The sequence below is a fragment of the Heteronotia binoei genome, chromosome 15, assembly GCF_032191835.1.
Source record: "Heteronotia binoei isolate CCM8104 ecotype False Entrance Well chromosome 15, APGP_CSIRO_Hbin_v1, whole genome shotgun sequence".
Taxonomy (NCBI): domain Eukaryota; kingdom Metazoa; phylum Chordata; class Lepidosauria; order Squamata; family Gekkonidae; genus Heteronotia; species Heteronotia binoei.
This window is the reverse complement of record NC_083237.1, coordinates 45,910,396-45,937,392: the sequence shown is the minus strand read 5'-3', so window position 1 is coordinate 45,937,392 and position 26,997 is coordinate 45,910,396. Positions and strand designations below refer to the sequence as shown.

At 44.9% G+C, this 26,997-nt stretch overlaps 1 protein-coding gene across 6 annotated transcripts in view; it reads right to left on the bottom strand.

Moving 5' to 3' along the window:
* The window catches only part of HDAC5 (histone deacetylase 5), a 165,412-nt gene that overhangs the window by 44,855 nt on the left and 93,560 nt on the right, over positions 1-26,997 (bottom strand). For 4 of the 6 annotated variants that reach the window (XM_060256660.1, XM_060256661.1, XM_060256656.1 and 1 more), the window contains 5 exons: positions 22,703-22,847; positions 15,276-15,393; positions 10,897-11,027; positions 8,365-8,496; positions 5,128-5,240 (listed from right to left, as the gene is read on the bottom strand). In XM_060256660.1, the coding sequence (XP_060112643.1) occupies positions 5,128-5,240; positions 8,365-8,496; positions 10,897-11,027; positions 15,276-15,393; positions 22,703-22,847 (639 nt within the window). The remainder of the gene's footprint in view (positions 1-5,127; positions 5,241-8,364; positions 8,497-10,896; positions 11,028-15,275; positions 15,394-22,702; positions 22,848-26,997) is intronic. The other 2 variants (XM_060256658.1, XM_060256659.1) reach the window with 1 other exon arrangement.

Sequence of the window (26,997 nt, the reverse complement as noted above, 5' to 3'; positions counted from 1 at the left end):
TGAGGTGGGTGGGGCTGGAGAGGGCTCTCACAGCAGCTGCCCTTTCAAGGACAACCTCTGCCAGAGCTATGACTGACCCAAGGCCATTCCAGCAGCTGCAAGTGGAGGAGTGGGGAATCAAACCCGGTTCTCCCAGATAAGAGTCCACACACTTAACCACTACGCCAAACTGGCTCACAAACTTTATGCCAATCTTTTTTCTCTACAAAGACCAATAGCTGGAAGGAGGGGTTCTATTAAGAAAACTAAGCCATAATCTCAGTTTAGACTGCACCATTCTGGCAGCTATTCTTTAACATTAAATAAAAGTTAAACTGGGCAGAGAAGTGGCACAGAAATGAGGAAACATTGATCACCAGGATGTTCTAAGACACCACTGGCCAGAAGATGGCACTCTCTCTTTCAACAAGAGGATATCTCCTTCATAAGCCTGCTAAGATCTATGTGAAGGGGAGGAAAGGGTAGCCAGGCCATATGGGAAGTAATTACATGCCCTTCTGGTTTCCAGCGCAGGCCTGCAGACGTCAAGATGGGAAGCATCACACTGTGAATAAGACAACAAAGAGTCCAAACTCTGACCCCTCCTCCCCCAAATGAGTACACTGCTCACTTAAAATCACACACAGACATTCCAGTGCCTTTGTTTTCCAAAGAGAAAAGAACACCTTTCTGTGCTGTGGCCTGAGTCAAGATGAGGAAGACTGTCACCAGGCACAATGACAATATTCACACAAACAAACTGTTCAAGACTGGAGTAGGAGGACATACTCCTCTTGGAAAAGAATCGTGTACTCTAAAAAAAAAAGGGTAAAGGTAGTCCCCTGTGCAAGCACCAGTTGTTTCTGACTCTGGGGTGACGTCACATCACGACATTTTCACAGCAGACTTTTTAACAGGGTGGTTTGCCTTCCCCAGTCATCTACACTCCCCCCAGCATGCTGGGTACTCATTTTACTGACCTCAGAAGGGTGGAAGTCAACTTTAAGCCAACTACCTGTACCAGCTTTCACTGCGATTGAACTCAGGTCGTGAGCAGAGGGCAGACTGCAGTACTGCAGCTTTACCACGATGTGCCACAGGGCTACTCTCCTGTACTCCAGGCCTCATCAATTCGGTTTCTCTTTGATGTTAAGAATTTGTTAAATTGAAGGAGGCATTATGTGTGAACATGGCCAGGATGTGCAGTAATGCATACAGTCTAGAAGAAAGCATGACCGAAACAATTCGATTAAAACACTAACAAATCTATCATTGCTTTTTTTTTACCCCATTTCTCCAAGGAAAAAGGGAGACCTGTGGCACAGAGTCATAAAGATGCAGGACTGCAGTCTGAGCTCTCTGCTCATGACCTGAGTTCAATCCCGGCAGAGGCTGGGTTCAGGTAGCTGGCTCAAGGTTGACTCAGTCCTCCATCTTTCCAAGGTCGGTAAAATGAGTACTCAGCTTGCTGTGGGGGGGAGTGCAGATGACTGGGGAAGGCAATGGCAAAACCACCCCATAAAAAGACTGCCATGAAAACGTTGTGATGTGACGTCACCCCAGAGTTGGAAACGACTGGTGCTTGCACAGGGGATTACCTTTACCTTTTACCTTCTTCGAGGAACTCAGGGTAGTAACACATGAGAGCTCCCTTTTTCTGAGTCAGAACACTGTTCTAGCAAAGTCAAGACAGTCTAGACTGGCGGTTTAGGGTCTCAGACAGAGGCCCTTCACATCATCTACTACCAGGTCCTTTTATTTGGAGCATAAATCTGGGACCTTACATCAGCCCTGTGGTGTAGAAAACGATCATCCATGGTCATCCAGTAAGCTTTGTGATGAAGGAAGAACTTGAACACAGGCCTCTGCAATTTTAATCCAGCAGTCTAATCACTGCATTACATCACACTGCCTCTTTAACTAAGGTTAGCTATTCCTAAAGTGCAAATTCAATCTGTGATGGTTGTTACCATATACCAGGGGTGGCCAACCCCTGATGAGAGTTGTAGGCAAAAAAACATCTGGAGAGCTACCGTTGGCCACCCCTGCCATATACCATTGACTTGGTACATTTGGTCAAGGCCCTTTTTCATTTATTAATGTTGTATGTTTTAAATAGAGGCATCTTAACCTGAGACATCAAAACCCTGTCTTTTCATAAACACAACAATAAACCACAGCTCACCCCCCTCCCCTTTCATGAGTCACCCCCCCCTCAGCAACCAGGAAATGTCATTACAAGCACTTTTTGTTTGCTGTCAGAGCCCTTCTGCGTCTGTCTGTTCCTAAACCTCAGTGACGCGCAGAGACACTCAACCATCCATGCGCAAGATAAACATGTGCGTCTCCCACAGTTATCCGCACACACTCTTTGAATGCAACCACAATGACAATTTCGGGGAAAAAGCACTTTACTTGGATATTAGGATCAGCACTACACAACTTGTATCCTGTGCCGCTCAGAAAACTATTCAGATGCTGCTCCTATTCCTCACCCACAGAAGAAAAGCTGCAATAATGCTGCACTGTTTTGCTTTGAGAAAGATAGGGCAGAGGGTGGTCTACTCATTTGTCTCTTCTGCCCAGGAGGACTGACCAGTTCCCTCCCAAAATGTCATTCCTGCAGATTGTTACTTACCAAGCCAACCGTACGCCCATATAATTTTGCAAAATAATTCTACACAAATCCCCTTTTGTGAAGCTACAGGTTGAAAGTCCTTAGTCTAGACATCTAATTTAATTCCCCACCTTCCAGAACCTATGTACAGTGACAAGCATTTTTTAACTTATTTAATTCATTTGTACCCTGCCTTTTCCCCCACTGAGGTCCCAAAGTGATTTACATCATTCTCTTCTCTTCCATTTTATCTTCACAACAACCCTGTGAGGTAGGTTAGGCTGAAAGAATGTGACTGGCTTATGGTCTCCAAGCGAATTTCCATGGCATAAGTAGGGATTCAAACCCAGGTCTTCCAGATAATGGTCTTAACACTTTTAACACTATAACACACTGCTCTCTATCAAGTAGGGTCACCAGATTCAGGTTGGGAGTGGAGCTTGGGGAGGATGGAGAGCTCAATGGGGTTCAGTATCACAGAGTCCATCTTCCAAAGCATCCAGTTTCTTCAGGGGAACAGATTTCTGTAATCTGGAGATGAGCTGTCTGAGGGATCCCCAGGTCCCACCTGGAGCCTGGCATCCCTATGAAATATCTTCTCTCCCTTTGCCACACCAACAAACATTTCATTATTATAAAACAGTGTTTTATAAGTAGAAATGTGAGAAATCACACTTCACAAAACACATTTTTTTTAAAATCTTCACACACAGCACTCAGATTCTGTCCCCCCTCCCCCCCTTCTTCCTTCATTACCTGAAACACTTGAGATCTCCCTTCACCCGTGAGAAGTGAAGATAAATTGAGAGAACTTCCTTCAAGGATGCAGGAGCAAAAGCAAGCCTCTGTCAAACCTAAGGTTGCTAGGCCGCAGTTGGCTGGTGATGCTGGTGCCCAAGGTGCCAGTAGGCAATGAGGGCAGATATTAGGAGGCTTCCTGCTATTCCTACTCAAACCTCAGCATGGGGGAAATCTTAGCACAGCTCTGGAAACCCTGCTCCCCATATCTTAGTATTGAAAATCTTCACTTCCCTAGCCTTTCCAATACAAAGGCAGTGTCCAGATACACACACACACACACACCTCTTCCTCTACAATGTATGCCATGTTAAGAAAAAGTGAGTGTAAAAATTAGATCATGCCACCCAAAAAATGAGGAAGGCTGAGAGGAGAACCCAGCAGGACGCCTGAGAAGAGCAGAACTGCAGCCTTCTCCCCAGTCTCCTTGCTTCCCCTTCCAACTCCCTCACAGAATCACTTTCTTCTGACTGAACTCCCAGCTTCCAGCTGAGCCAAACCACCCCCACCCAGTATCCCCACAAGCTGCTGGGCCTTGCCGAAAGCCTTTCTCAAAGTACCAAGTGCTTAACAGGCAGGGCCCTTCAGAGATGCTGTCCTTCCCCTAAGTAGATTGCAGTCATTTACTCTCTGCCTGGAGGGTATGACTGGGAACTGATAAACAGGACAAAGTTACGTTAAGTACAGCATTAAAAATAAATGTCCGCCTAGCACATTTCCATCCCACTTTTTCTCCTTGCGAGCTCAGAGCCATCCTCTTCATTCTTTTATCTTGACGAACAACCCAGTGGGGTAGCTGAGGCTGAGAGAGAATGACTAGCCTGTGAGCTGTGCGGAATGGGGATGACCAGAACCTGGATCTCTCAAATAGTCCAACACTAACCACTACAGAATACCAACTCTTTGGTGGCAGTTTCGGACTGTCTCTAGTAACATACCTTTTCCCTTGTCATGCAGGCTAGGAGGCTAAACTCTCCGGCAGCCTGCATATCCAACTTTGATATTTTCTGGTTCTTACAGTTACGGCAGCCATTCCCAGAATTCATTGCTTCTGGACATGCTCCTAAGTATAGCTGTTGCTTTGAAAAAGAGGTGTGTAGATTTGAAAGACCGTATACATCTCTTTTCTTGCCCAGTACCTTATTATATTTTTCAGGACAATGCACAAACTCCCTAGGAGGAAAGCTGTCTCTCCCGTCTAGTATACAGATGTGGAATAGTGCTTTGTGGTCCCTGAAACTGAAAGTACGGGTTTATGACAGAAAAGTGAGGGGTACAATTCATTTAAGTAAAAGTCCTTAAAATGAGCATGGCAGGACTCTCTTCCATGCATTTTCTTTCTGCCTTTAATGCAGTGGTAGAGCCAGGGCTTTTTTTGTAGCAGGAGCTCCTTTGCATATTAGGCTACATCCCCCTGATGTAGCCAATCCTCCAGGAGCTTACAGGACTCTTCTTACATGATCTACTGTAAGCCCTTGGAGGACTGGCTACATCAGGGGAGTGTAGCTTAATATGCAAAGGAGTTCCTGCTACAAAAAAAGCTCTGGGTAGAGTACACATTTCACACACATAAGGTTTAATGCCTGATATCAACAGCAGGGCTGGGCAAGGCCTTTGCCTGAGATCTCAGTCAGCTGCTGCCAATCAGAACCAACCATACTGACAGAGGTGGGAAAGGAGACAAGACAGCCACAACAGCCAATGGCACAACACCATTTTTCTATTTGTCTTACCTCAGTGTGGATATTGGGCACAGAGCCAGTGAGCCCATTTTCTGTGATGGCGCTGTTGGAGCTGTTTGGGGAGCTAGGGCCAGACCCAGGGGCACTGTTGCACATTGAAGACACTGCGAGCAGAGGGAAGAAAAAGAGAGGGTGCCAATACATCAGTCTTCGTACTCAAGTACATGTGCTAGACAATACTGAATCAAGAGGCAGTGGCATGCAGGTTCTCAAGAATCCCAGCTTTCATTTTCAAGTAAAATCAAGTTTCAAGTTCTCAGGACCGCTGCAAAAATATATGGGATTTGAACAGCAGTGAAAGATTTATCACTATGGGGGCCCCAAACTTCTTGCTTTGCTGTTCTCTTCCAACCATTCTTCCTGTTCCTACTTCCTCCATTTCTACAAACACTCCTTCCACACAATTTACACCAACGCTCCCCTGCCTCCAAAGGACTACAGGTTGGCCATACAATTATGCACAGAAAGTAGAATCACAACAATCTGCACAAATCTGTATAATTGGTTCCAGTGGTTTTCAAACTTTATGTCTTCAGAAAGACACTTTCAACATTTATTTTCTTCACTTTATCCCCTGCCTTTCTCTCCCAGGTAGCTTACATCATCCTCCTTCTCTTCATTTATCTTCACAACAACTCTATTAAACAGATTAGGCTGACAGTGTTTGATTGGCCCAATATCACCCAGCAAGTTTTTATGGAAGAGTGGGGATATGAATCTCAAGTCCCCCAGAATCTAGTCTGACACTCTAACTAGTACTTAACACTGGCTCTCAACTTCTCATTATCTTGTTTAGTGAGGAATCCAAGTGTTAACCACAGAACCCCACCATGTTGAAAAGGATTCTAGGCAGTGTTCTATGGCATTCAGTGTTTGTGGATGCTGTCAGCTCATCTAACACTTCCAGACAGCAGAAGGAGATCAATAGCAATGGACAGAAACCGTCCTCCAGAAATCACCAGTGTTCTTTTTAATGAACCCCTGATGAGCTGAGAAAGAGCTTCAGGAACACAGGAGCCAGAAACACAGTCTGAAAGCTACTGATCTATTCTAGTCACAAAACCCAGCTTGCCAGCACTGAGGGAAAAGGTAGGAGTTGTACACACACAAGGCATAGCTTTCTGCACACAATGGCAGGTGACAAAATCATCCAGAAATGTGTTTTCTGGTTCTAAGTTCTTGATCAGGCTCACTTTTGAGGGGTTAAGGCCTACCCTCAGGAGCTGGGGAGTGGTGACATTGCGTTTATTTGCCATCTGATTTGTTTTAATTAGAATCTGGCATTAATGCTATTCAAAACTGTTTTAGACTGTATGTTGTTTTAATGTTCTCTTTTGATGTAAGCCATCCTGAGCCTTGCATGCAGGGAAGGGCAGCCTAGAAGCCTAAATTATTTAGATTTAGATTTTTTAAAAACACCTTTTCTGCCTTGATGTTTGCTATTTCAACTTTATCTATGGTGGTGGAAAGTGCTGTCAAATCACAACAGGCTAAAGGTGACCATGTAGTGCAGGGGTGACCAAGGCTGATGGGAGTTGCAGGCAAAAAACATCTGGAGAGCTACCCTTGGCCACCCCTGATGTAGTGTTTTCAAGACAAGAGATGAACAGGGGTGGGTTGCCATCACCTTCCTCTGAATAGCAACCCTGGCTTCCTTAGAGGTCTCCCATCCATGCAATTAAATGGGAATGACCCTGCTTAGCTTCCGAGATCTGATGAGACTAGGCTAGCTTGAGACATCCAGGTCATTTTCCTATACTGGTTACAAATAAACAGAGATTTAAATACAGATACAAAAAATATAGACAATGCCTGTTTCCATTAAAGAATCTCGGATATTTATGTAAGAAAGCTGTCAGCCAGCATTTGGCCCCCTCTCTTACCACCTAAAATAAAAATTCCCTCAAAAGCAGCAGATGTTTTGGGACTATACACCCTCCCTCTCCCCTGCCCCACAAATAAAATGGCCACCAGCCAGATTTTGACCTTCAATATCAGTAGTTCAGCTGAAGATGGTGGTGGGGTGAAAAAAGCTTCACTGCATGCTTTACTGAGATAATTGTTCATTTTCTAACCCTCCCTCACATCCCCGCTATGAATTTCAGGAATCTTTTAAAATGGCTGCTTCTTGTTTTGATAGATACATAGTGACACAACGGTACTGAATTACAATTCAACACTAAGACCTCTTTAGGGCTTTCATATATCAAGGCATCAATGTTACATATACACATTTATACATGCCAATACTAGTCATTTACACCTGCCAATGTGGTGACTCAAAGAAGATTAAAACATTGTGCCCATGGAAGATTTTGGGGCCAGGACTGTGTGCAACTCTGGAAGAAATGTCACTTCTGACTGACCCCCCGCCCCCCCCAATCTATGGTAAAAACCATGGAGATCTGCTGGGATTCCTAGCTCATCACCCAAATCCTATGTCATTTTCAGGGCTGTATGCTATTCCCTTCACCTTATCTTCTGCTATGACCATCAGTGGGCAGTGGGCAAGCAAGTGCAGTGGTAGGCAATTGGCAAGCCTGTTCCAGTCCCTTTTCTCACATGCCCTATATGATGAATATGGACTCATCTTTAACCTGCACACAACTTTTTACCCCTGCTTCTTCTTTTTTTACTTCATGGCTCAGGAGGAAATTATTCTGGTGAGTTTCAGCAGAAGCACCACACTGATTGGCTACCCTTTGTGTCAGTCATGAAGCTATGCTCTCCTCTTCCTTCCCCCCACTTCCAGAGAACAAATGCACAGAGTGGTGACTTGCCAGTCCTTGCATCAGTTACAAATTCATTTCTTGCTTTTTCAGGATAGAGCTGTGATTGGTTGCTTTCATAACAACCACGAAGCCAACTTCCTTTTCTGAACAGACTATAAAGAATTCTAAACCAGTGTAAAAACCTTACAGGCCAAATAAACCAGGGAAGGGGAGAAGTGGAACATACTTTCCAGTCAAACAACCTTTCTTCTGGTACTTTTTCATGGGTACATCTGTCTTTCCTGTGAAATAGCTTTCTGAGAGCCAAACCAGATGTTATCTTGGCAAACGCATCCCAGATTTACCAAGATAATGGGAATGAAGAAGCAGGGGACCCACTTGAAGAGGGAACCCAAGGAGGAGTATTCTAATCTCACCCAGGCATACTGATTTTGGGTGCATATACTCCTCCCCCCAACATACACCCATCTCCCCAGCCAGGTTTACTTCTGCTCACCTGTGATTTCAATTGCTCGCTTTTTGAAGGTGCTGATGACGGTCCCATCTTTCCTCCGCAGCAACGGGCTGCTCCGCCTCTCGGCAACCTTCTGTTTTAACCGTGACCGCACTTTTAAGTTGGGTTCTGATGCTGAAATGAAATGGGACAATGGACGGCAATGAGAAGACAAGCCCAAGAAATAGCCAGACTGTTGGCTGGGCAGACTGGCAAAGGTGAAGACAGCAAGAGAAAGGCAAACTAGGCTTTCACTGATACTAGCCATTCACGTTCCCAAGGGAGACATCAAGCCTCTTTAAACTAAAGCAACACATTTCAGAGAACAGCCCTACCTCACAGCAGTCAGCCTACTCTACAGTGGCAACTTTGTGCTTGGTGATAAAATGCAGACCCCAAGGAGATAATGGGCATGTTCTATGCAGGATTACAAGAGCAAACTGCTGACAGAAGCCAACTTCAGGCACGGGTCTGGACATGCACAGGGAGATCTGTGCACACAGAGGTACCCCATTCATATCTAAACTGGCCAATGATCATCACATACCCAGAAGTTCCTCTCTGCATAGCCTTTTCAAAATTCATTCCCTGTACAAAACTGTGCACATGCTGGAACCACAGCACAGCCACAGCAAATAAATTCTTAATAAATAAATACTGGGCAAATAAATCCTTATTTCCATTTCATCTGATCTCAGCCATCCTCTTCTAGGGTTCCTGACACTGTCTTGGCAAATTACTGGCAGATTTGTGGGAAAGGGCAGTATCTGGGAGGGTGATGCTTGATGTTCTAGGAATAATCTTTATGATAAAGACCACAGAGTTTCTACAGTCTCTCTACAGAGGTCATTTTTTTCTCCTACTCCTCAGTTTCTCAAGGGCAGGCAACTGGGGGTGAGAGTGGAAAATTCCCCACCAGACCCAGGCAATCAGAAAGTCTATCTTCTTCTCAACTGGAAGTTCGCCTTAAAAATTACACAAAATCATGTGTGTTACTGTTAACTCTCATTCAGATCACTTTCATAAACATGCATTAGAAGCTAAGCAAAACATCTGTATTGTGACTCTCAGATTCACTGAATTCATGCTCAATACTTTTGAAATTTTATTTGCAAGCAAAAAAGCTCCAGTCTGATAAACCAGGTCAGCATGCAATAAGCACAGAATACTTCAATAATTTCCAAAGAAGTTTAGCTCTAGAAAGGAGCTTTGGTTTCAAGTAACAGCTGGACTCCCCCCCCCCCAAAAAAAACTTGTTTACAGAGAAACTCTTGCAAGGAGCAGCTGTGCTGTTACATACGTTTTATTTATTTGATATTAAAATATTTCCCCCCTACCCTTCCATTCATTACTGGATCTGCAAGGCAGCATACGATAAATTTAAACACTGTATGGAATAAGAACATCAAAGAACCAAAAACCAAAAACCAACACAAAGCAGCAGATGTAAAAACTTCCCACAGACTTAAATAGAAACCAAAGCTCACTGACACAGAAGAGTTTTCAAAACACTCTGAAAGTCAGCAAAAGAAGGCAATGTGGGAGGAAAAAAGTCACTCTGTTGGAGCTTCACCGTTTTTGTACTGTTGCAGAGAAGGCCCTATCTTGTGTACGCACTTACTAAGGGTTGTCAGCCTCCAGGTGGTATCTGGAGATCTCCTGGAATTATAACTGATCTCCAGTTATGAGCATAGACAGCTTCAAGAGGGGACTGGATAAGCATATAGAGAAGAGGTCCATCAGTGGCTATTAGCCACAGCATATTGTTGGAACTCTCTGTCTGGAGCAGTGCTGCTCTGTATTCTTGGTGCTTGGGGAGGGCACAGTGGGAGACCTTCTAGTGTCCCGGTCCCACTGGTGGATCTCCTGATGGCACTTGGATTTTTTTTGCCACTGTGTGACACAGAGTGTTGGACTGGATTGGCCTGATCCAACATGGCTGTTCTTAAGTTCCAGGAGATCTGGAGAAAATGGCTGCTTTGGAAGGTATGGCATTATACCCCAATGAAGTCCCTCCCCAAATCCCACCCTCCTCAAGCCCAACCCCCCAAATTTCCAGGTATTTCCCAATCTGAAGCTGGCAAATCCCCAACTACAGCATGCCAGATGCTAACATGCCAACAGACGATCTTTTGAAAAGAAACTCTGGTTGTATCTAAAATGGCAAAGCTTGCCTACACACTTGGCCTTGCTAATCCTATTTGCACATGAACCCTAGGAAGGAGCTCAGCCACGGCTAAATGCAGAACGCTTTATCTTAACGAATATCCACAGAAAATGAGTTTTTTTGCATGGGAGCCTCATTTCAACAAGCAGCAAAACTTCTACAAAGCTTGTCAATAATATTACAAGCAAAAGCCCCCCCTTTCATCTGTACCTCTCCAAATGAAGTCATATATGCCTGGTTTTTGCAAGCCAATATGCCTTAAAAGAGAATGTCCCCCATCACTCCACGCCCCCAGCATGCATTGCTCCACCTCCTTCCACCCCAACCCAGTTATCTTGCTTATTCCACCACCAGTGGCATCTGCTGACCAGTTTTCCGGAGTGGAAAGTCGTCTCTGCTGTCATAAGTGCCGAGTAAAGGTAGTTTGCAAGAGGGTGGCGTTCCCGGACTTCCTGTCTGGGGAGGGGAACTCTGGTCCAATGAGGTATGGTGAGCCCCCCTGGAGAACAGGAAAGAAAAACAATTAGCATGACTGTATTGGTTAGCAGATCCAGTAGACCTTTTTCTATCTGTTTTTACAGACTGAAATTGACAAAGGGAGAATGGAAATCTTTGCAAATGTCTTTTAAAATTCTGGTTGGGGCCAGTCATCAGGAACGCGTGATCCTGATATTACAGAAGACGACACTGGATTTATATCCCACCCTCCACTCCGAATCTCAGTCTCAGAGCAGCTCACAATCTCCTTTATCTTCCTCCCCCACAACAGACACCCTGTGAGGTGGGTGGGGCTGAGAGGACTCTCACAGCAGCTAGCTGCCCTTTCAAGGACAACCTCTGCCAGAGCTACGGGTGACCCAAGGTCATCCCAGCAGGTGCAAGTGGAGGAGTCGGGAATCAAATTTGGTTCTCCCAAATAAGAGTCCGCACACTTAACCACTACACCCAAATGGCTCTTACACTTAGCAATTACATTGGCTACTGATCCACTCATAAGCCCAATTCAAGGTGTTAGCTTTGAGCTTCAGAGCTCTACAAAGCTTGGGGCTGGGGTATCTGGAGGACCATCTTCTCCCATATATTACCCTGCCTAGAAAAGATCACAGGAGAGAGGGCCTTCTGACTGTCCCATCAATCAAAGAAGTTCATTTGGTGCATACACAAGAGAGAGACTTTTCAGTGGCAGCCCCGCAATTATACAACAACCTCCCCAGAGAAGCACTCCTGGTCCCCTCACTTTTGATCTTTAGGAGGAAGTTGAAGACGGTTTTATTTAGGACCACATTTGGTTAAGTTTCCTAGCAGTCCTAAGTTGTGATTTTAAATCTTGGTTTTTATGTTTTTAATGTATTTTATGTGTTTTATCTATTGTTGTAAGCTGCCATGAGTGCCATAAGGAAGAAAGGTGGCTAGCAAACATTTCAAATAAATTAATTAATAGTATAAAGCAAAACATATCCGACATTTGTCTCCTTAACTTCACTAAATACAGTATCAACAATATAATTTTTTTAGCCATTTGCTTTTCCTATACAACCTACAATTCTATTTTTTCCATTCTTCCTATTTGTCCATTCTGCCTGAGACGCTAGAAAGCACATGCATTCCTATAGCCAATTTAAAACTGAAAGTGGTTTCTACTCTGAATCTTCCCTTACATTCCTGGAACTCCCTGCCACTCCAGACCTTCAACAGCAAAACACTGAGCCTTCTGCGGAACTATTTCTTTGGACTAGCCCTTAGTAAAGGAAATAAACGGGCAAGCAGTATTTCATTCCTGAATGTTACTTTATTTGTTGGTTTAATAGGGCTGTTTTTGTAGTGATGTTTTGCTTGGTGTGGCGCAGACAAGAAATATAATATAATATATTATCATCATCATCATGGCTTTTTTGGTAGAAACAGCCCAGCAGGAACTTATCTGCATATTAGGCCTCACATCCTGATGTCAAGCCAGCCGGAATTGCGTTCCTGTTCAAAAATAGCCATCACAATGATGATGATGATTAAATCTGTATGCTGCCTCTTGCCACCAAGTAGTTTCGAGGTAGCTAACAATAGTTTAAAAATTAACAGATATCAATTAAAAACATTTATACAAATTAAAGGCCATATAAATAGACCCAGCTGATGAAAAGTCAAATGGAAGAGCTCTGCTTTGCAGGCCCTGCGGAACTTAGAGATAAAATTAATATGAGATTAGCTGGAATTGTGGCTGAGGGCGGAGTCTATATGCTTTTCAGGCTTCCACAAAGCTGAACGGACAATTCAGATTTCTATTCTTGAATGTGGGTTAAAGAGATTGGGGGACGTGACACAAGAGGTGATCCAAGTGCTAGGTAAGAATAGCTCTGGTTAATAATAGAGGAGAAGGCGGGCAGGGGTGGGGGATAGTGGCCCATATGGGATCTGTCCTAAGCTGCTGTCTAAATAGATTACCCGCCTCAGGCAGGCCCAGGGAATTCAGTGAGTTATTAAGAGGCTAGTAGCCTGCAGATGAGAGAACAAAAACAAATCATAGGCCAAACACAGCCTACAAAGGACAATATCATTAGGAATGCCATTACCCAGTTGGGGGTGGGGGATGCCCTGGTTTTTCGGGCACTTGCCTGCCACTGGACAACTGGCCAGCAGGGGGAAATCTCACCCTCAGACATGATGTGATGATGTCACTTCACAAAGAAGTGACGTCATCACGTTGGCAAATGTTGCACAGTGATGCTCTGTTTTTTGGGCAAAGCTCTACGGTTTGATGGTGATTTTACCATAGAGTTTCACACAAAAAGCAGGGGGTCCCCATGCAACATTGTCAACATGACGACATCACTTCCATGTGACATCAGCATGTCATGGTGCTCCACCCCCACTCCCAGAATGTCCCTCCCCTGCTGGCATGATCAATGGACCTGGCAACCCTAAATATCACAGTTTTATAGTCCTCAAAGTCAGTGGGGAAAGCAGAAAACAGTGAGAGTACCTTCCACCATTAATCTTAATGATACTAAGAAAGGGGTGGAGATGAGGTACAGAACAGCTTAGTAGTAGAAGACAATGTTCTGCAAGTCTCGCACATACACAAAAGCTCAAAGTTTCAGGAAGATTTGAATGAATGCTTTTTGTGGGGAACCACTGCACATGCTCCAGCTGTGTACAGGACTGAGGCCCCCAGATGTGACTGGTTATTTCAGTATAAAAGGAGAGACTCATGTGTATGGGATTAAGATGTGGTAGGATAGATAAATAACAAATTAAAGAGAGTCTTGTGGTACCTTTTAAGGATATTTACTGCTGCATAAACTTTTGTGGGCTTGGTCTTGCTTCAACTGATGTATTTAAAGCACCACAAGACTCATTTTTTTGCTGCAGAAGAATAAAATATCTACTACTCTTGAAGTAATTAACATTTAGTAGCCATTTGAGCATGTGTCCTTAGTCACTGAAAATGGAACCAAGCTTGTGACAATTATTTTGGATTGTTTAACCCAGAGTAAAACAAAAAAATGAAGTTGCCTTTTGTAAGCACACTGCAAAAGCGAAGTGCTCCTATCAGTTGCTTTGATATGACAAACACCCTTCCCCCTTTGATATGACACACATCTCTTTTGCCCAAAATAGAATCTTTCACATCCTTACCTTCCTCAAGCTTGTGCATTTCTGTATATTCTGTGCACTCAAGAAAATTCTGTTTCTGGTATTACAGTGCTGTGGAGGAACAGGAAATGTGATCTTCCTTTCCCAGCCACAATACTATTGCTTTGGAAGGCACCGGTAAATCCTCATGGGCTCCATCTCAACTATAGTAAACTGTGAAGCAGTTGGCTAAGTTTTGAGAAAAGCCCACGGTTTTCACTACAGGGCTGACAGCCCTTTCTGAGCCTTCCCAAGGATACCTTTACTCAGGGCTTTTTTTGTAGCAGGAACTCCTTTGCATATTGGGCCATGCACCCTTGATGTAGTCAATCCTCCTGGTGCTTACAGTAGGCCCTGTAAGCTCTTGGAGGATTGGCTACATGAGGGCTGTGTGTCCTAATATGCAAAGGAGCTCCTGCTACAAAAAAAAGCCCTACCTTTACTTACTTCCAAAAACCCTTCCTCTCCCCAGGCAGAAGTATTAACAGGATTTTCTTTCATGAATAATTATTTTGCAGAAAAAAGCTTCAACAAGAATGGGAGTTTGGGAAGTGAAGGTATGCCTCAGATAGGGCCTTATCATCATCTGGGACTGTTGGTAAGAACATATCAAGAGGGGGAATGGGTATTTTCCACACAAAAGCCCTATGAGGCAGCTTAAGTTGAGACAGAACAATCATCCCACAATCACCCAATTTCACTACTGAATGAAGATCTTAACCTAGGTCTCCCCTATTTCATCTGACTTACTAACCGCTACACCCCAATGGCTCTCAAGTTTAACATCCACATTTATGCTGTATTCACAATCAAGGACAGTACAGAGGGGTTCAAGGACTAAGACTGTTCGCCCCAGCTAAGATATAAAGACTCAGACCAAAATTTACACACACACTGGTTAATTTATGCAACAGGCAGGTGCCTCAGGTACAGACACATACTCTCAATTTTAAGAGCTACTTCCTAAGCACAGGAGCAAGCTACAGTCACTCAGAAGAGAATATCCATACTCAGAGCCATCCTTTTCTCCATCGATTACTTCACTCACTTCAAGGCTGAAATTCAACTCCACCGAAGCCCTATAATTCCCGGGGGGGGGGGGGAATGCGAAGCTTACCAGCATTTGGGGTGCTGAGGGAGGGAATGGTTCAAGCCGCCCAGTGCACCAGGCTCTTTCGACTTGCTGAGAAGGAACTCCTGAAGTTTCAGCTTCACTTCGGTGCTGGCGATGGCACCTGTGGAAGACAAAAAGGGGGAAAGAATGTAGGGTAGCAACACATGTAGGCTGTACCACCATTGGGAAGTGTGCCTTCCGATCACAGATGGGGGTCTCTTAAAATTGCAGCAAACATCCTACCTACTTCCACACCTTGCCCCCTGCAAAACGAGCAGCCAGTGTTGTCTACAGCAACAAGAGGTTGCTTAACATGCAAGGTTTCACACCAGTGCAGGGTATATTCTCCCCTCCCATCTGATGCTTCCAGGCTATCCTTGAGTTTGGAATCAACTCAGCCAAGGACAAGGGGAGAGGGGGACACAGAATCACAGAGTTGGAAGGGACCTCCAGTCATCTAGTCCAACCCCCTGCACAATGCAGGAAATTCACAAATTAAAAAAGATAAAGGTAGTCCCCTGTGCAAGCACCAGTCATTTCCAACTCTGGGGTGACGTCACATCACAAGATTTTCACAGCAGACTTTTTTACAATGGTGGTTTGCCATTGCCTTCCCCAGTCATCTACCCTTTCCCCCCAGCAAGCTGGGTACTTATTTTACTGCCCTTGGAAGGATGAAAAGCTGAGTCAACCTTGAGCCGGCTACCTGAACCCAGCTTCTGCTGGGATTGAACTCAGGTCATGAGCAGAGAGTTTGGACTGCAGTACTGCAGCTTTACCACTCTGCGCTACAGGACTCTTATTCACAGATACCTCCCCCTAAATTCACAGGATCCACATCAGATGGCCATCCAGCCTCTGTTTAAAAACCTCCAAGGAAATAGAGCCCACCACTTCCCGAGAAAGCCTGTTCCACTGAGGAACTGTCAGGAAGTTCTTCCTAATGTTGAGCTATGTCCTTGCTTCTAACTTTGGAGGCAATCTTTATGACCGGATTACTGAAGTCCCACTGACCAAGCTTTGTTGTTTGCGATGCATCAAAAGTATAGTATTTAGCCCTACAGAAGAATCCCATGGGCCACTGTAGATGGGCACAGCTAAGTTATCACCTTATCCTGGAATGTCTAGTTACCCTGTGCTCCGTCAGAGCTATATGAGAGTGACAGGGAAGGGGAGGGTGCTAACACTCTTTCTCCCCTCTCTACTTAATTCAGAGGTAGAGTGAATATCTCAGCAAGCTTCCACTGTTGATGGCAGAAGGACTTTGCTCTGGGGAAACAGAGGATGAGAACTTGATTGGCCTTCACCTCTTCCCATCTCTGACCAGATGCAAAGTAACATAGTCATAACCAGTGTTCCCTATAAGCTGAGTTACTATGAGCTAGCTCACAGTTTTTTGGCCCCCCCAGCTCACACATTTTTGTCTGGGCTCAGGAAGGATTGCCGCACAGCAAGCTTATTTATGCAGCAGTCAAATTGCTTGCTCACAACTTTAATGCCAGTAGCTCACAAAGTAGAATTTTTGCTCACAAGACTCCACAGCTTAGAGGGAACATTAACATCCTTATTTTGCTGTGACCTGGAATTACACTTATGTGAAACAGTGAACATATTTCCCTCAAAAGCAAGACAGCCCTGCATGTTCAAGATTACCCCCTCCTAAAAAAAAAGTTAGACATAAAAAGTTTCCCCCCCCTTAAATCATCAGACATACATCTAACTTGAATGCAAATTTAAGAAGACCTCCTATTTTTCTTGATGGTGCTCTGGGGAAAGAACTTTGCCAGCCTTCCTTCCAGGTAAACAGGGTAATTCCCTTCTTCAACTGGCCCAAGTGGTGTTGCCAAGCCTTGGCCAAGGGACTCAACTTTTGGCACTAATTCTCAGGATGGCAGCTTGAAGCCTTGACTGCTGTCAGCTAGCCTGTGCACTTGATGGCTTCTTTTAAAGGCTCCGGTGCATGCCTGCTTACTGTTAACTACCGCGTGTGTAAATTGGAGATGACAGACAACAATCTGGCACGAACAACTCAACTAGCTTTGTGTTCGGTGCAATTAATCTCTGTTATTTGTGTGACAAACAGTCCGTCCTCCTCAAAGCTACGTGATCCTGACTGCACACGTTCACAGATATCAGGTTATAATCCCTGGAATGTGCCTGGAAATACTATAATTTTAATGGTGCTATTTAATGTGATCTCATTAGCCCCACAAGTCTCAGGATTTGGGATGCTGGAGACCTGGCTGAGTTGGCCTGCCTTAGTAGCTTTATTTTTTGTATTATGGGGATAGAGGCTAAAACAATCAACTATCGTTATGCCCTTAAGCAGGGCTTTTCTTGTAGAAAAAGGCGAGCAGGAACCTATTTGCACATTAGGCTACACACCCCGATGGCAAGGAACTCATTCGCATAATAGGCCACACCCACTGATGCCAAGCCAGCCAGAACTACATTCTTGTGTGTTCCTCCTAAATAAAAAAGCCCTGCCCTTAACGAACTTCACAAGGCATAAAAGGCATAAAAGTGATAAAGAGCTGGCTGGAGCCCACTTTTGTGATAGTGAAAAAAGGAGGGAGATCCTCTTTGACTATCCAAAAAGGGCTATCCTAGCAATCAAGGGACCTGGACAGACAAGAGCTTTGTGGGACATGTAGTGTAGTAAGGAAGATAATTGGGAAATATCAAGCAAAAAAAGTGAGTTGGATCCAACCTGTAGTGTTGGTCTAGTATACACCTGATGGTGATGGCAGGACTATAGGAAGGGGGGTTGCTCAGAGTGCAAGGATATGCAAGATAGCTATTGATCGTATTTGTAAAAATGTATATCCCTCTTCTCCAGAAGCATACAACCAATCAAAGATGCAGACATACAAACCATCTTTTGAAAAATCAATAAAAACCTCCTAAAACAGGGGTGGGGAACCTCCATCCCGAGGGCTGTATGCAGCCTTTGAGGTCACTTGGTGTGGCCCTCGGGGATTGCTGGGCCGAACTGAGCCATGTGGCAGCCTCTCTGGGGCCTGGCTGGCCAGCGAGGATGATGGGGCCCAGCTGCACTGTGCAGCAGCCTACCCAGAGCCAGGCAGGGATCACAGGGCCCAGATGTACTGTGCGGCAGCCTCCCTGGGGCCTTGCTGGCCAGCTAGAATTGCTGCAGGGCCTGAAAAAGTTACTGTCACAGTTCAGTTTGCACTTGATTATCCCAGATGGTGTGGCCTAATATGCTAATGAGTGTGTGACCTAATATGCTAATATTAGGGGGTGTGGTCTAATATGCTACTGAGTTCCTGCTGGGCTTTTTCTACAAAAAAGCACTGGACCTATGCATTTGCCTAGGGCGGCGGGCTAGGTGTGTGTGTGCCAGATTAGGCTCTCCCCACATGACTTCAAATAAAAAAAAAATTATTTGCATTAATTTTGCTGGCTTGAATCATTCTCCCTCAGTGGAGCACTGTTTTTTAAGTTGATGATTTTTTATGGCCTGCGAATGTTGTTATAAATATCCATATAGCCCTTGGCAGAAAAAAGGTTCCCCACCCCTGTCCTAAAACATACAATCAAAATATAGCATACTGAACTAAAATCAAATGCTAGCCATATAGTCATCCAGTCCAGGTGAAACGATAATACATACTCATACATCCTCATGCAACCCATCCTAAACAACAAGAGCCACTACTGAGAAGGCACTGGCCTGGCGGACACAATGTCAAAGCAGCCAACTTTGAAGATTTGGGGCCAATGCCTGGGAAAGGCAGAGTCTGAGGCGAGGATGTGACCCCACAGAGTCCATGTTCTGAAGCTGCAATTTTATCCATGGGAACCGATCTCTGTAGTCTGTAGACCAGGGGTGTCAAACATGTGGCCTGGGAACTGAATCAGGCCCCTGGAGGGCTCCTATCAGGCCCCCCCCCCCGAGCAACTGGCTGTCATCTGCTTCTTTCTCCCTCTCTCTTGCTTACTTCTGCATCACAGCTTGCTTTGCCAGGCTTGCTCAATCGCACAGGAACTATAGAGCAAAGTCTCTATTTTCTCCTCCCTTAGGAAGGGAGGGGGGAAGGAAAGTATCTCTCAATGTCACAGCAGAGCTACTGAGCCAGTCCTAGCTTCTCCTCATCCTGGTTCCCTGGGGAAGGAAGGAAAGTGCCAGCGCTTCCTTTGCCCAGCTCCCTGGATCGCACAGGAGAGATACAAAGAAAGCACCTTTAAAACCAATGAGTGCTAAGTTTATATCTCTGCTGGAATTACATTTTATGACACAGATGGTCTGGCCTGACAAGGTTTCATTTATGTCAGATCTGGCCCACATAACATGGCCCACATATAAATGGCCTTCGACACCCCTGTAGGCCATTTATAATTCCAGGTCCCACCATGAGAAGGAGAACTGCAGATATATACCCCGCCTTCTTTCTGAATCAGAGATGCAGAGCAGCTTACAATCTCCTTTATCTTCTTCCCCCACAACAGACCCCCTGTGAGATGGGTGGGGCTGAGAGAGCTCTTACAGTAGCTGCCCTTTCAAGGACAACTCTGCTAGACTATGGCTGACCCAAGGCCATTCCAGCAGCTGCAAGTGGAGGAGTGGGGAATCAAACTCAGTTCTCCCAGATAAGGGTCCACACACTTAACCACTACACCAAACATATCGCTACGGTGATTAGAAGGCACCATTAGAAGAGAGGTGGCTCTTCAGATCTCATTATGATGAAGACAGTTTAGAAAAGGAAGTTTAAAGAAGGATGAGAGAGTGTGGCTTGAACAGCAGACAGCAGTGCCACTCTACAGCCACAGGTTAGGGTTTTATTGACTATTGTGATGACTCAGGCCTGATTCTCTTACAGAGTTTTGTTTATGGTTTATTTCAGCAGCCAGAATGAAACATCCCCAAAACGGCACTCAGAAGACACAGAAATAAGAACAGGGAAAGTGGGCAGAAGCTGAAACAACAGTACTGAGAGAATGACAGAAGGAGGAGGAAGGAAGAGTCAGATGAGACAACGTAAGAAGGACTAGAATCTTGATTTTTGAAACAGAAATTAATAGGGGAGCAAGTGCTTCAAGAAAGGCATGCTCCAGCAAGAGAAATGGAAAACTGAGCTTAGTGGCTGGATGCTCAGAATCTTGTACCGAGCAGAGACAAAAGTAATACACGCAAACAGATGAACTGGTGTGGGAGGCAGTGGCCAGGTGCCACAACTGCTTTGTGTATTTCCTGTCCTTGGTATGATGATGTCATAGCCGACCTACATTTCATGTGTTCAAATGTTAAACATTTTTTTGTGTGTGCTTCTAAGGAATATTGTCTTCATTATACCCTGACCAAAAAAAGGATGCATCTGTTCACACAAATGAGAAAACACAAGCCCACTGCCACTCTCCATTCTTAAATAATCGGCATCATTCCTAGATACTGTAATTCAAATGAAAGAGAACTGGCGTCCCTTACTACATGCTGTATGAAGCACCTATACTGAATTTTTTTAAAAAGAGAGAGAGACGTCACAGACAAAATGGAATTCTTAGCATATTCTTAAAAGCCTGTATTTCCACCATAAATTTTGATCCCGCCAAGTTAACCTGTTATCTCCATCCCTTGCCCTGAAATTCCTAGGAACTGAAGATTTATAAGGATGCAAGAAGTCCTTTTTAACAGGACTACAGGGTTTGGCCTTCTTAAGGACATCCCCTCCCTTGAATTTTCAGCTCATTAAAAAGTGGGCAACTACTTAACACATTTCAAATGTCATAAAATCGCATTCGATACAAGTATATTTCTGAAGCATATTGGGCTATCTGCCTTTAGGTTCTAGTTGCTAAGCACTGATTCTCCTCTCCCTCTAAGCATATTTAAGCCATCACACAATTTCTGGGGCTATCTGCCCACTTACAGAACTGTTCCTGGCATCTATGATGGCTTTTTTTAATTGGGGGGTGTGTGTGGAAGGATCAAGTCACAGCTGACTTATGGTGACCCTGTAGGGCTGTCAAGGCAGCAGATGTTCAGAGGTGGTTTGCTATTGCCTGTCTCTGCATTAAAAGGTAAAGGTCCAAGCACCTGTCCAAGCACCAGTCATTTCCAATTCTGGGGTGACGCCACAGTTTTCACGGCAGACTATTTACCGGCAGTGTTTCCTCTAAGCTGAGTTAGTGTGAGCTAGCTCACAGTTTTTTAGCCTTTCGCTCACACATTTTTGTCTTAGCTCACAAAAAATGGACCCAGAGCAAACTAATTTATGCAGTAGCTCACAACTTTAATGCTAGTAGCTCACGAAGTAGAATTTCTGCTCACAAGACTCCACAACTTGGAGGGTAGTTTGCCATTGCCATTGCCTTCCCTAGCTGGGTACTCATTTTACCAACCTCGGAAGGATGGAAGGTTGAGTCAACCTTGAGCCAACTACCTGAACCCAGCTTCCGCCGGGATCGAACTCAAGTCGTGAGCAGAGCTTAGGACTGCAGTACTGCAGCTTTAACACTCTGCACCACGGGGCTGCCTGCATAGCGACCCCAGTATTCCTTGGTGATCTCAAATCCAAGTAATGTCCAGAGCCAACCTTCCTTAGTTTCCGAGATTTGATGTGACTGGGCTAGCCTGGGATATCCAGGTCAGGGTATGGAAGGGGGATATAAATTCCTGGTAGTTAACGAGGCTTTGCTCTGTTTTCTTCTTGCTATTATCTGTGACGCTTATGTACTTAAGTAAGATCGGTAATTCTCAAAAATAATTAAAATTGGTGGCTTATTTACGCCTACATTCCAAAACAAGGGGTCCTCCAAGATGTAGCTGATGAGCTACCAGTAGTTCATCAGCTGCTGCACAGTAGCCTGTGCATCTCCTAGGGGACCCAGGGAAATATCATAAAAGATCTGCTCTAGGCTTTCTTTTTAAAGCTTTTATTTCATAGGCTTTTCCTCTGTGTTGCTCAACTGAAAGCTTCATTTCAGGTGCTCTTCATAGCTCATGTTCTGTTTCCAGGGCAAAACAAAACTTGGTAACATGCTGGGGGTGAGATGCAGTTGGGATACTTCTCATTACTTATAAGTAGTGTTTCAATAAAGAAATGGTTGAAAACCTCGGCTCTCGGACAATCTTTTAAAAGTAAAAAATGCTTAAGACTCTTAATTTTGAAAAAAGATTGCCACTCCTGTCTGAATTTTGGGAATCACCGATTTTACCATTTTCAAATGCATGCTAGTAATAGATCTTAACAGATTTTAAATTTTCTTTTCATTGTGCTTCACTGTTACTTTTTTCCTGAGTTTTAAAAAATACTGATTTTTCAAAAAGACAAAATAAAACGGCTTTTTTTGTTTATGCTTTTTAAAAAACACAATTGGGAAATATACCATTTTAGCTCCTTTCCCTCCAACCCCGACCCCTTGGGAGATGGTGATCTAAAGAAATGCAATGTAAAACAAAAATTTACTCTCTTTGCTTTTCTCCTTGTTGCGCAAGATAAGCAGCTGCTGCTCCAGACGCTGCTTCTCCAGCTCTTCTTGCCGCTGCTGTTCTCGCTTACGCTGCTGCTCCAACTCCTGCTGACGCTTAGCGGCCAACATCTCCTGCTGCTGCTGAAAGGGAGGGGAGAATCACATTAACACCACAGCAGGCAAAAAGGGGCAAGAGACTGACATATTCCAACAATTCAAGAAGTGCAGGATCCCACCCCTCAAATCTAGACTCCCAACTTCCAAAGAGAAGAAGACGACGATGATATTGGATTTATATCCTGCCCTATACTCTGAATCTCAGAGTCTCAGAGTGGTCACAATCTCCTCTACCTTCCGCCACACACACCAGACATGCTGTGAGGTAGGTGGGGCTGAGAGAGCTTTTCCAGCAGCTGCCCTTTCAAGGACAGCTCCTGTGAAAGCTACGGCTGACCCACGGCCATTACAGCAGGTGGAAGTAGAGGAGTGGGGAATCAAACCTGGTTCTCCCAGATAAGAGTTCATACACTTAACCACTATACCAAACTGGCTCTCTCTTTGCCTTTTACCTCCCTTCACTACTCCTACTGCAAGAGTTAGGAAAGTTAGGAGATTGCAAGCGTTAGGAAAGCCCCCAGTTCCAGGCTAGTGCCAAAAGTCTCCTGTGCCATTAATAACTGCACCACTGGCAGGGTTTCTTTCCAACATTTTCACAGCTGCAACAGTTTAAAGCAAGCTGAAAGACAGAGAAAGCAAACTCCCAAGATCAGGTCTACTGTAGAGGGGGTTTATGAGGCCTGGACACTGCCATGAGAAGATGATGATGATATGGGATTTACATCCTGCCCTAGATTCTGAATCTCAGAGCGGTCACAATCTTCTTTACCCTCCCCCCGCCCCCCCGCACAACAGACACCCTGTGAGGTAGGTGGGGCTGAGAGAGCTCTCAAGGACAACTCTACAAGGCCATTCTAGCAGCTGCAAGTGGAGGAGTAGGGAATCAAACCTGGTTCTCCCAGGTAAGAGTCTCCCAGGTAAGAGTCCGCACAGTTAACCATTACAACAAACTGGCTCTCTACACCAAACTGGCTCTCTCTTTGTCTTTTACCTCCCTTCACTACTCCTACTGCCTCCTGGAAGAAGCACTTAATCTACAAAACATCCACTCCTTTAAATGCCCCTTTAAAGTTTAAAGGGCCATTATTTCCAATGGGTGGCAGACCAAGACTCCAAAGGCCAGGTCAACTGTCTGCTGAAAATAATGGCCCTTTAAAGGGCCCTTGTGCTGCAGATCACTCCTTTCTCCCTGGCTACTCCTGCTACCTTGGAGGGAGGGGCAGTTCAAGCTCAAAAACAATAATATTTGAGAAGCACAGCCCTGGTTTAGAAGTCTAAATGGATTCTTGATAAGTATGTCTGCCCCATCACTTTCTCACTGACTCCATGTTTCAGGTGTCACATAGGAAGATGCTGTCCAGTGAAAGGTCACACAAGTGAATGCTGACTGATGCACCAAGTTATCATTACTTTTTGCTCACCTGCCCAGGTGAATGGCTGGATATTAGGATTTGTTTTAACTGTAAAAGTTGTTCAGCAGTGAAATTGGGTGCTTAGGGAGGTGGTGAGCTCCCCCTTGCTACAGTCTTCATGCAACTGCTAGAAGAACACTTGTTAGGGATGCTTTAGGCTGATCCTGAATTGAGCAGAGGGTTGGACTAAAAGGCCTATAGTGCCCTGTCCTATAATTCTATGGTTCCAGTCAGGGGTAGGCAACCTTTCTGGACCAAGCATCAAAAAAGAATTGCAACCTCTACCTGTAAAGATGTGCCAACAACTCAAGGGATATGGTTGGGAGGGAGATGGGAGTTATACTTGGCCAGGCATGCTTGGACCAAACTATGACCCTGAAGTGCTCCAGACATCTCAGGAATTCACCTTGGTCTCAGCTGGTGGTTGTGCAGGTCCGGGAATGAGGATGGGCATAAGCCACATAAGTTGCCTTGTCCCTGATCCCAATAATTCTGCAACTGACTCCACTGTTTGGGCAGAGATTTGGCCTTGAGTAGCAAGCAAAATGATCTGGTGCACCACTGCTGGAACGCACACTGCAGGGGCAGTCCCTGATTCATACATTTGTTGTGGATATTTTAGACTTATGTTACCTGAACTACATACATGTATCTTGTTCCTACTGAATAAATTATCTCTGATTATTCCACTCTATTCCAGCCTCGGACCATGTGCATCATTACCCTTATGCTGAGTGCTAAGCCGTCTCCCCCCCCCCCAAAAAAAGCACCCTGCAGCTCCTTCTGAAAGGCAGTGCAAAAGATATTTTTCTCTTTTTGTCTGAACTCCTAGTGTAAATCAGGATCCCTCAGTAAGCAGGCCTTATTGAGACAGACTCAGGCACCTCTAGTGTGCGCTTATATTTCTGTGAACAAATGGTCACAACAGTATTTATCCAGAATGCATCAGGCCTTCTGCTTCCCACAATCTGAGCTGTTCTTTTCATCCTTGGAGAAATCTCAGTATGCGCGTGTGGTGGGATGAGAGTAGGGGGTTAGTCACACCACACTGGCACAAACAGCCAGACTAAATCTGGCTCCTGTACAGTACAAAATCCCAGAGTACTGAAAAAGATGTCTTTGTCAGAGACTGAGAAGTAAGTGGGAGGGTAGATGGTGTCAAACTAGAAGAGAACAGGAGTCAAAGTTGAAAAGATGTCACCCTTCAAAGGACTGCTGAATAAGTAGATATACATCAAATCCAATTTTATTATTTTTAAATAAGATAAGGAAGAAAGAGAAATATGGGGAAGATGGCTAGAACAGAAGCAGCTGCAAGACGTTCAGCCAGACACCAGCTGCTGTTGCCTAGTCATCACAACCACAGATAACATTTTAAATTTTAATTAAAAAGGGGAGGGGAAAGTACAGCCCATGATACATCAGCATTTACCTCAAGTCACAACTTCCCAGGGCACAAGATGACAACTTTATTGGCTGAATCCTGGACTATGTGACATATTTTTCTTTTCAAGGCAGAAGGGTTCCTTTTAAGTATGAATAACTTGATGCACCATTAACAAGTATTCATAGGGACAAATGCTATTCTGTATTCCTAGAGACAGGCTACCTGTGAGATTGAACCCCACTAAAAAAAATTAACAAAGCAATTTTGGCTACTATGGACTTTAGCTGCCTGAGACCTTAAGCGATCCAGATCTCTTGCCTCCTCTGGAAGACAAGTAACATGTAAGAACAGCAGAATTAAAGGGAAACAGTGTGATCCAACCAGTTTTTTCCCCACAGTCTCATCCAATTCTCCTTATTATGGCCTCTGTACCACACAGCTTTTGTCCATGCTGGGCCCATGATCCCCAACACAGCATTTCTAGATGATCAAAGGAGACTCCTTCCACTCTTTTTTTCACCAGCAGAAAGCCTAGGTGGATCCAACTCATTGGGGCAGATCGGATACCACTTTTACAAGCAAAAATCATTCATTTATTGTAATATTTATACTCCACCTTCCTCTTCAGCTTCAGTCTGAAGTCTTCCTCCAGGGCAAGGAGCCTTCCTCCAATCTAATTGGCTTTTCTGTTGCAGGCAATGCTCCTTAAGCTGGAGAAAGGCTACTCAGACAAAGTTGGATCCACCCCACTGTCTTTAAGAGTCAGTTTCGTGTAGTGGTTAAGTGTGCAGACTTTTATCTGGGAGAACCGGGTTTGATTCTCCACTCCTCCACTTACAGCTGCTGGAATGGCCTTGGGTCAGCCGTAGCTCTGGCAGAGGTTGTCCTTGAAAGGGCAGCTGCTGTGAGAGCTCTCTCACCCCCACTCACCTCACAGGGTGTCTGTTGTGGAGGGAGAAGATACAGGATGGAGTTTCCCATCGGCAGGGTCACAACCCAGCCCCAGACCTGTGGACACCGGGTCGCAGGGAGATGGTTAAGGTGGCTCCTGAGCTCCTCTCCTCATTTTAACACCTGACAGGTGCCTTTATAGCCTTCCCACAAGATGGGAAGACGGCAAAGGCAGTTCCAGGCTTCCCTCCCCACTTAACCACCCACTGGGGTGTTAAAATGGGGGGGGGGGCAGAGAAGGAAGCCTGGGAACTGCCTTTGCCATCTCCCAGCCAGGCAGGGAGATGGCAAAGGTAGCTCCAGGGCTCCCCCCCCCCCCGTTTAAACACCCTGACAGGGTGTTTAAAAGTGGGGGGGAGGCAGATTGCCTGCACTTGCTGTCTCCCTGCCAGACGGGGAGATGGCAAAGGGAGCTCCCAGGCTT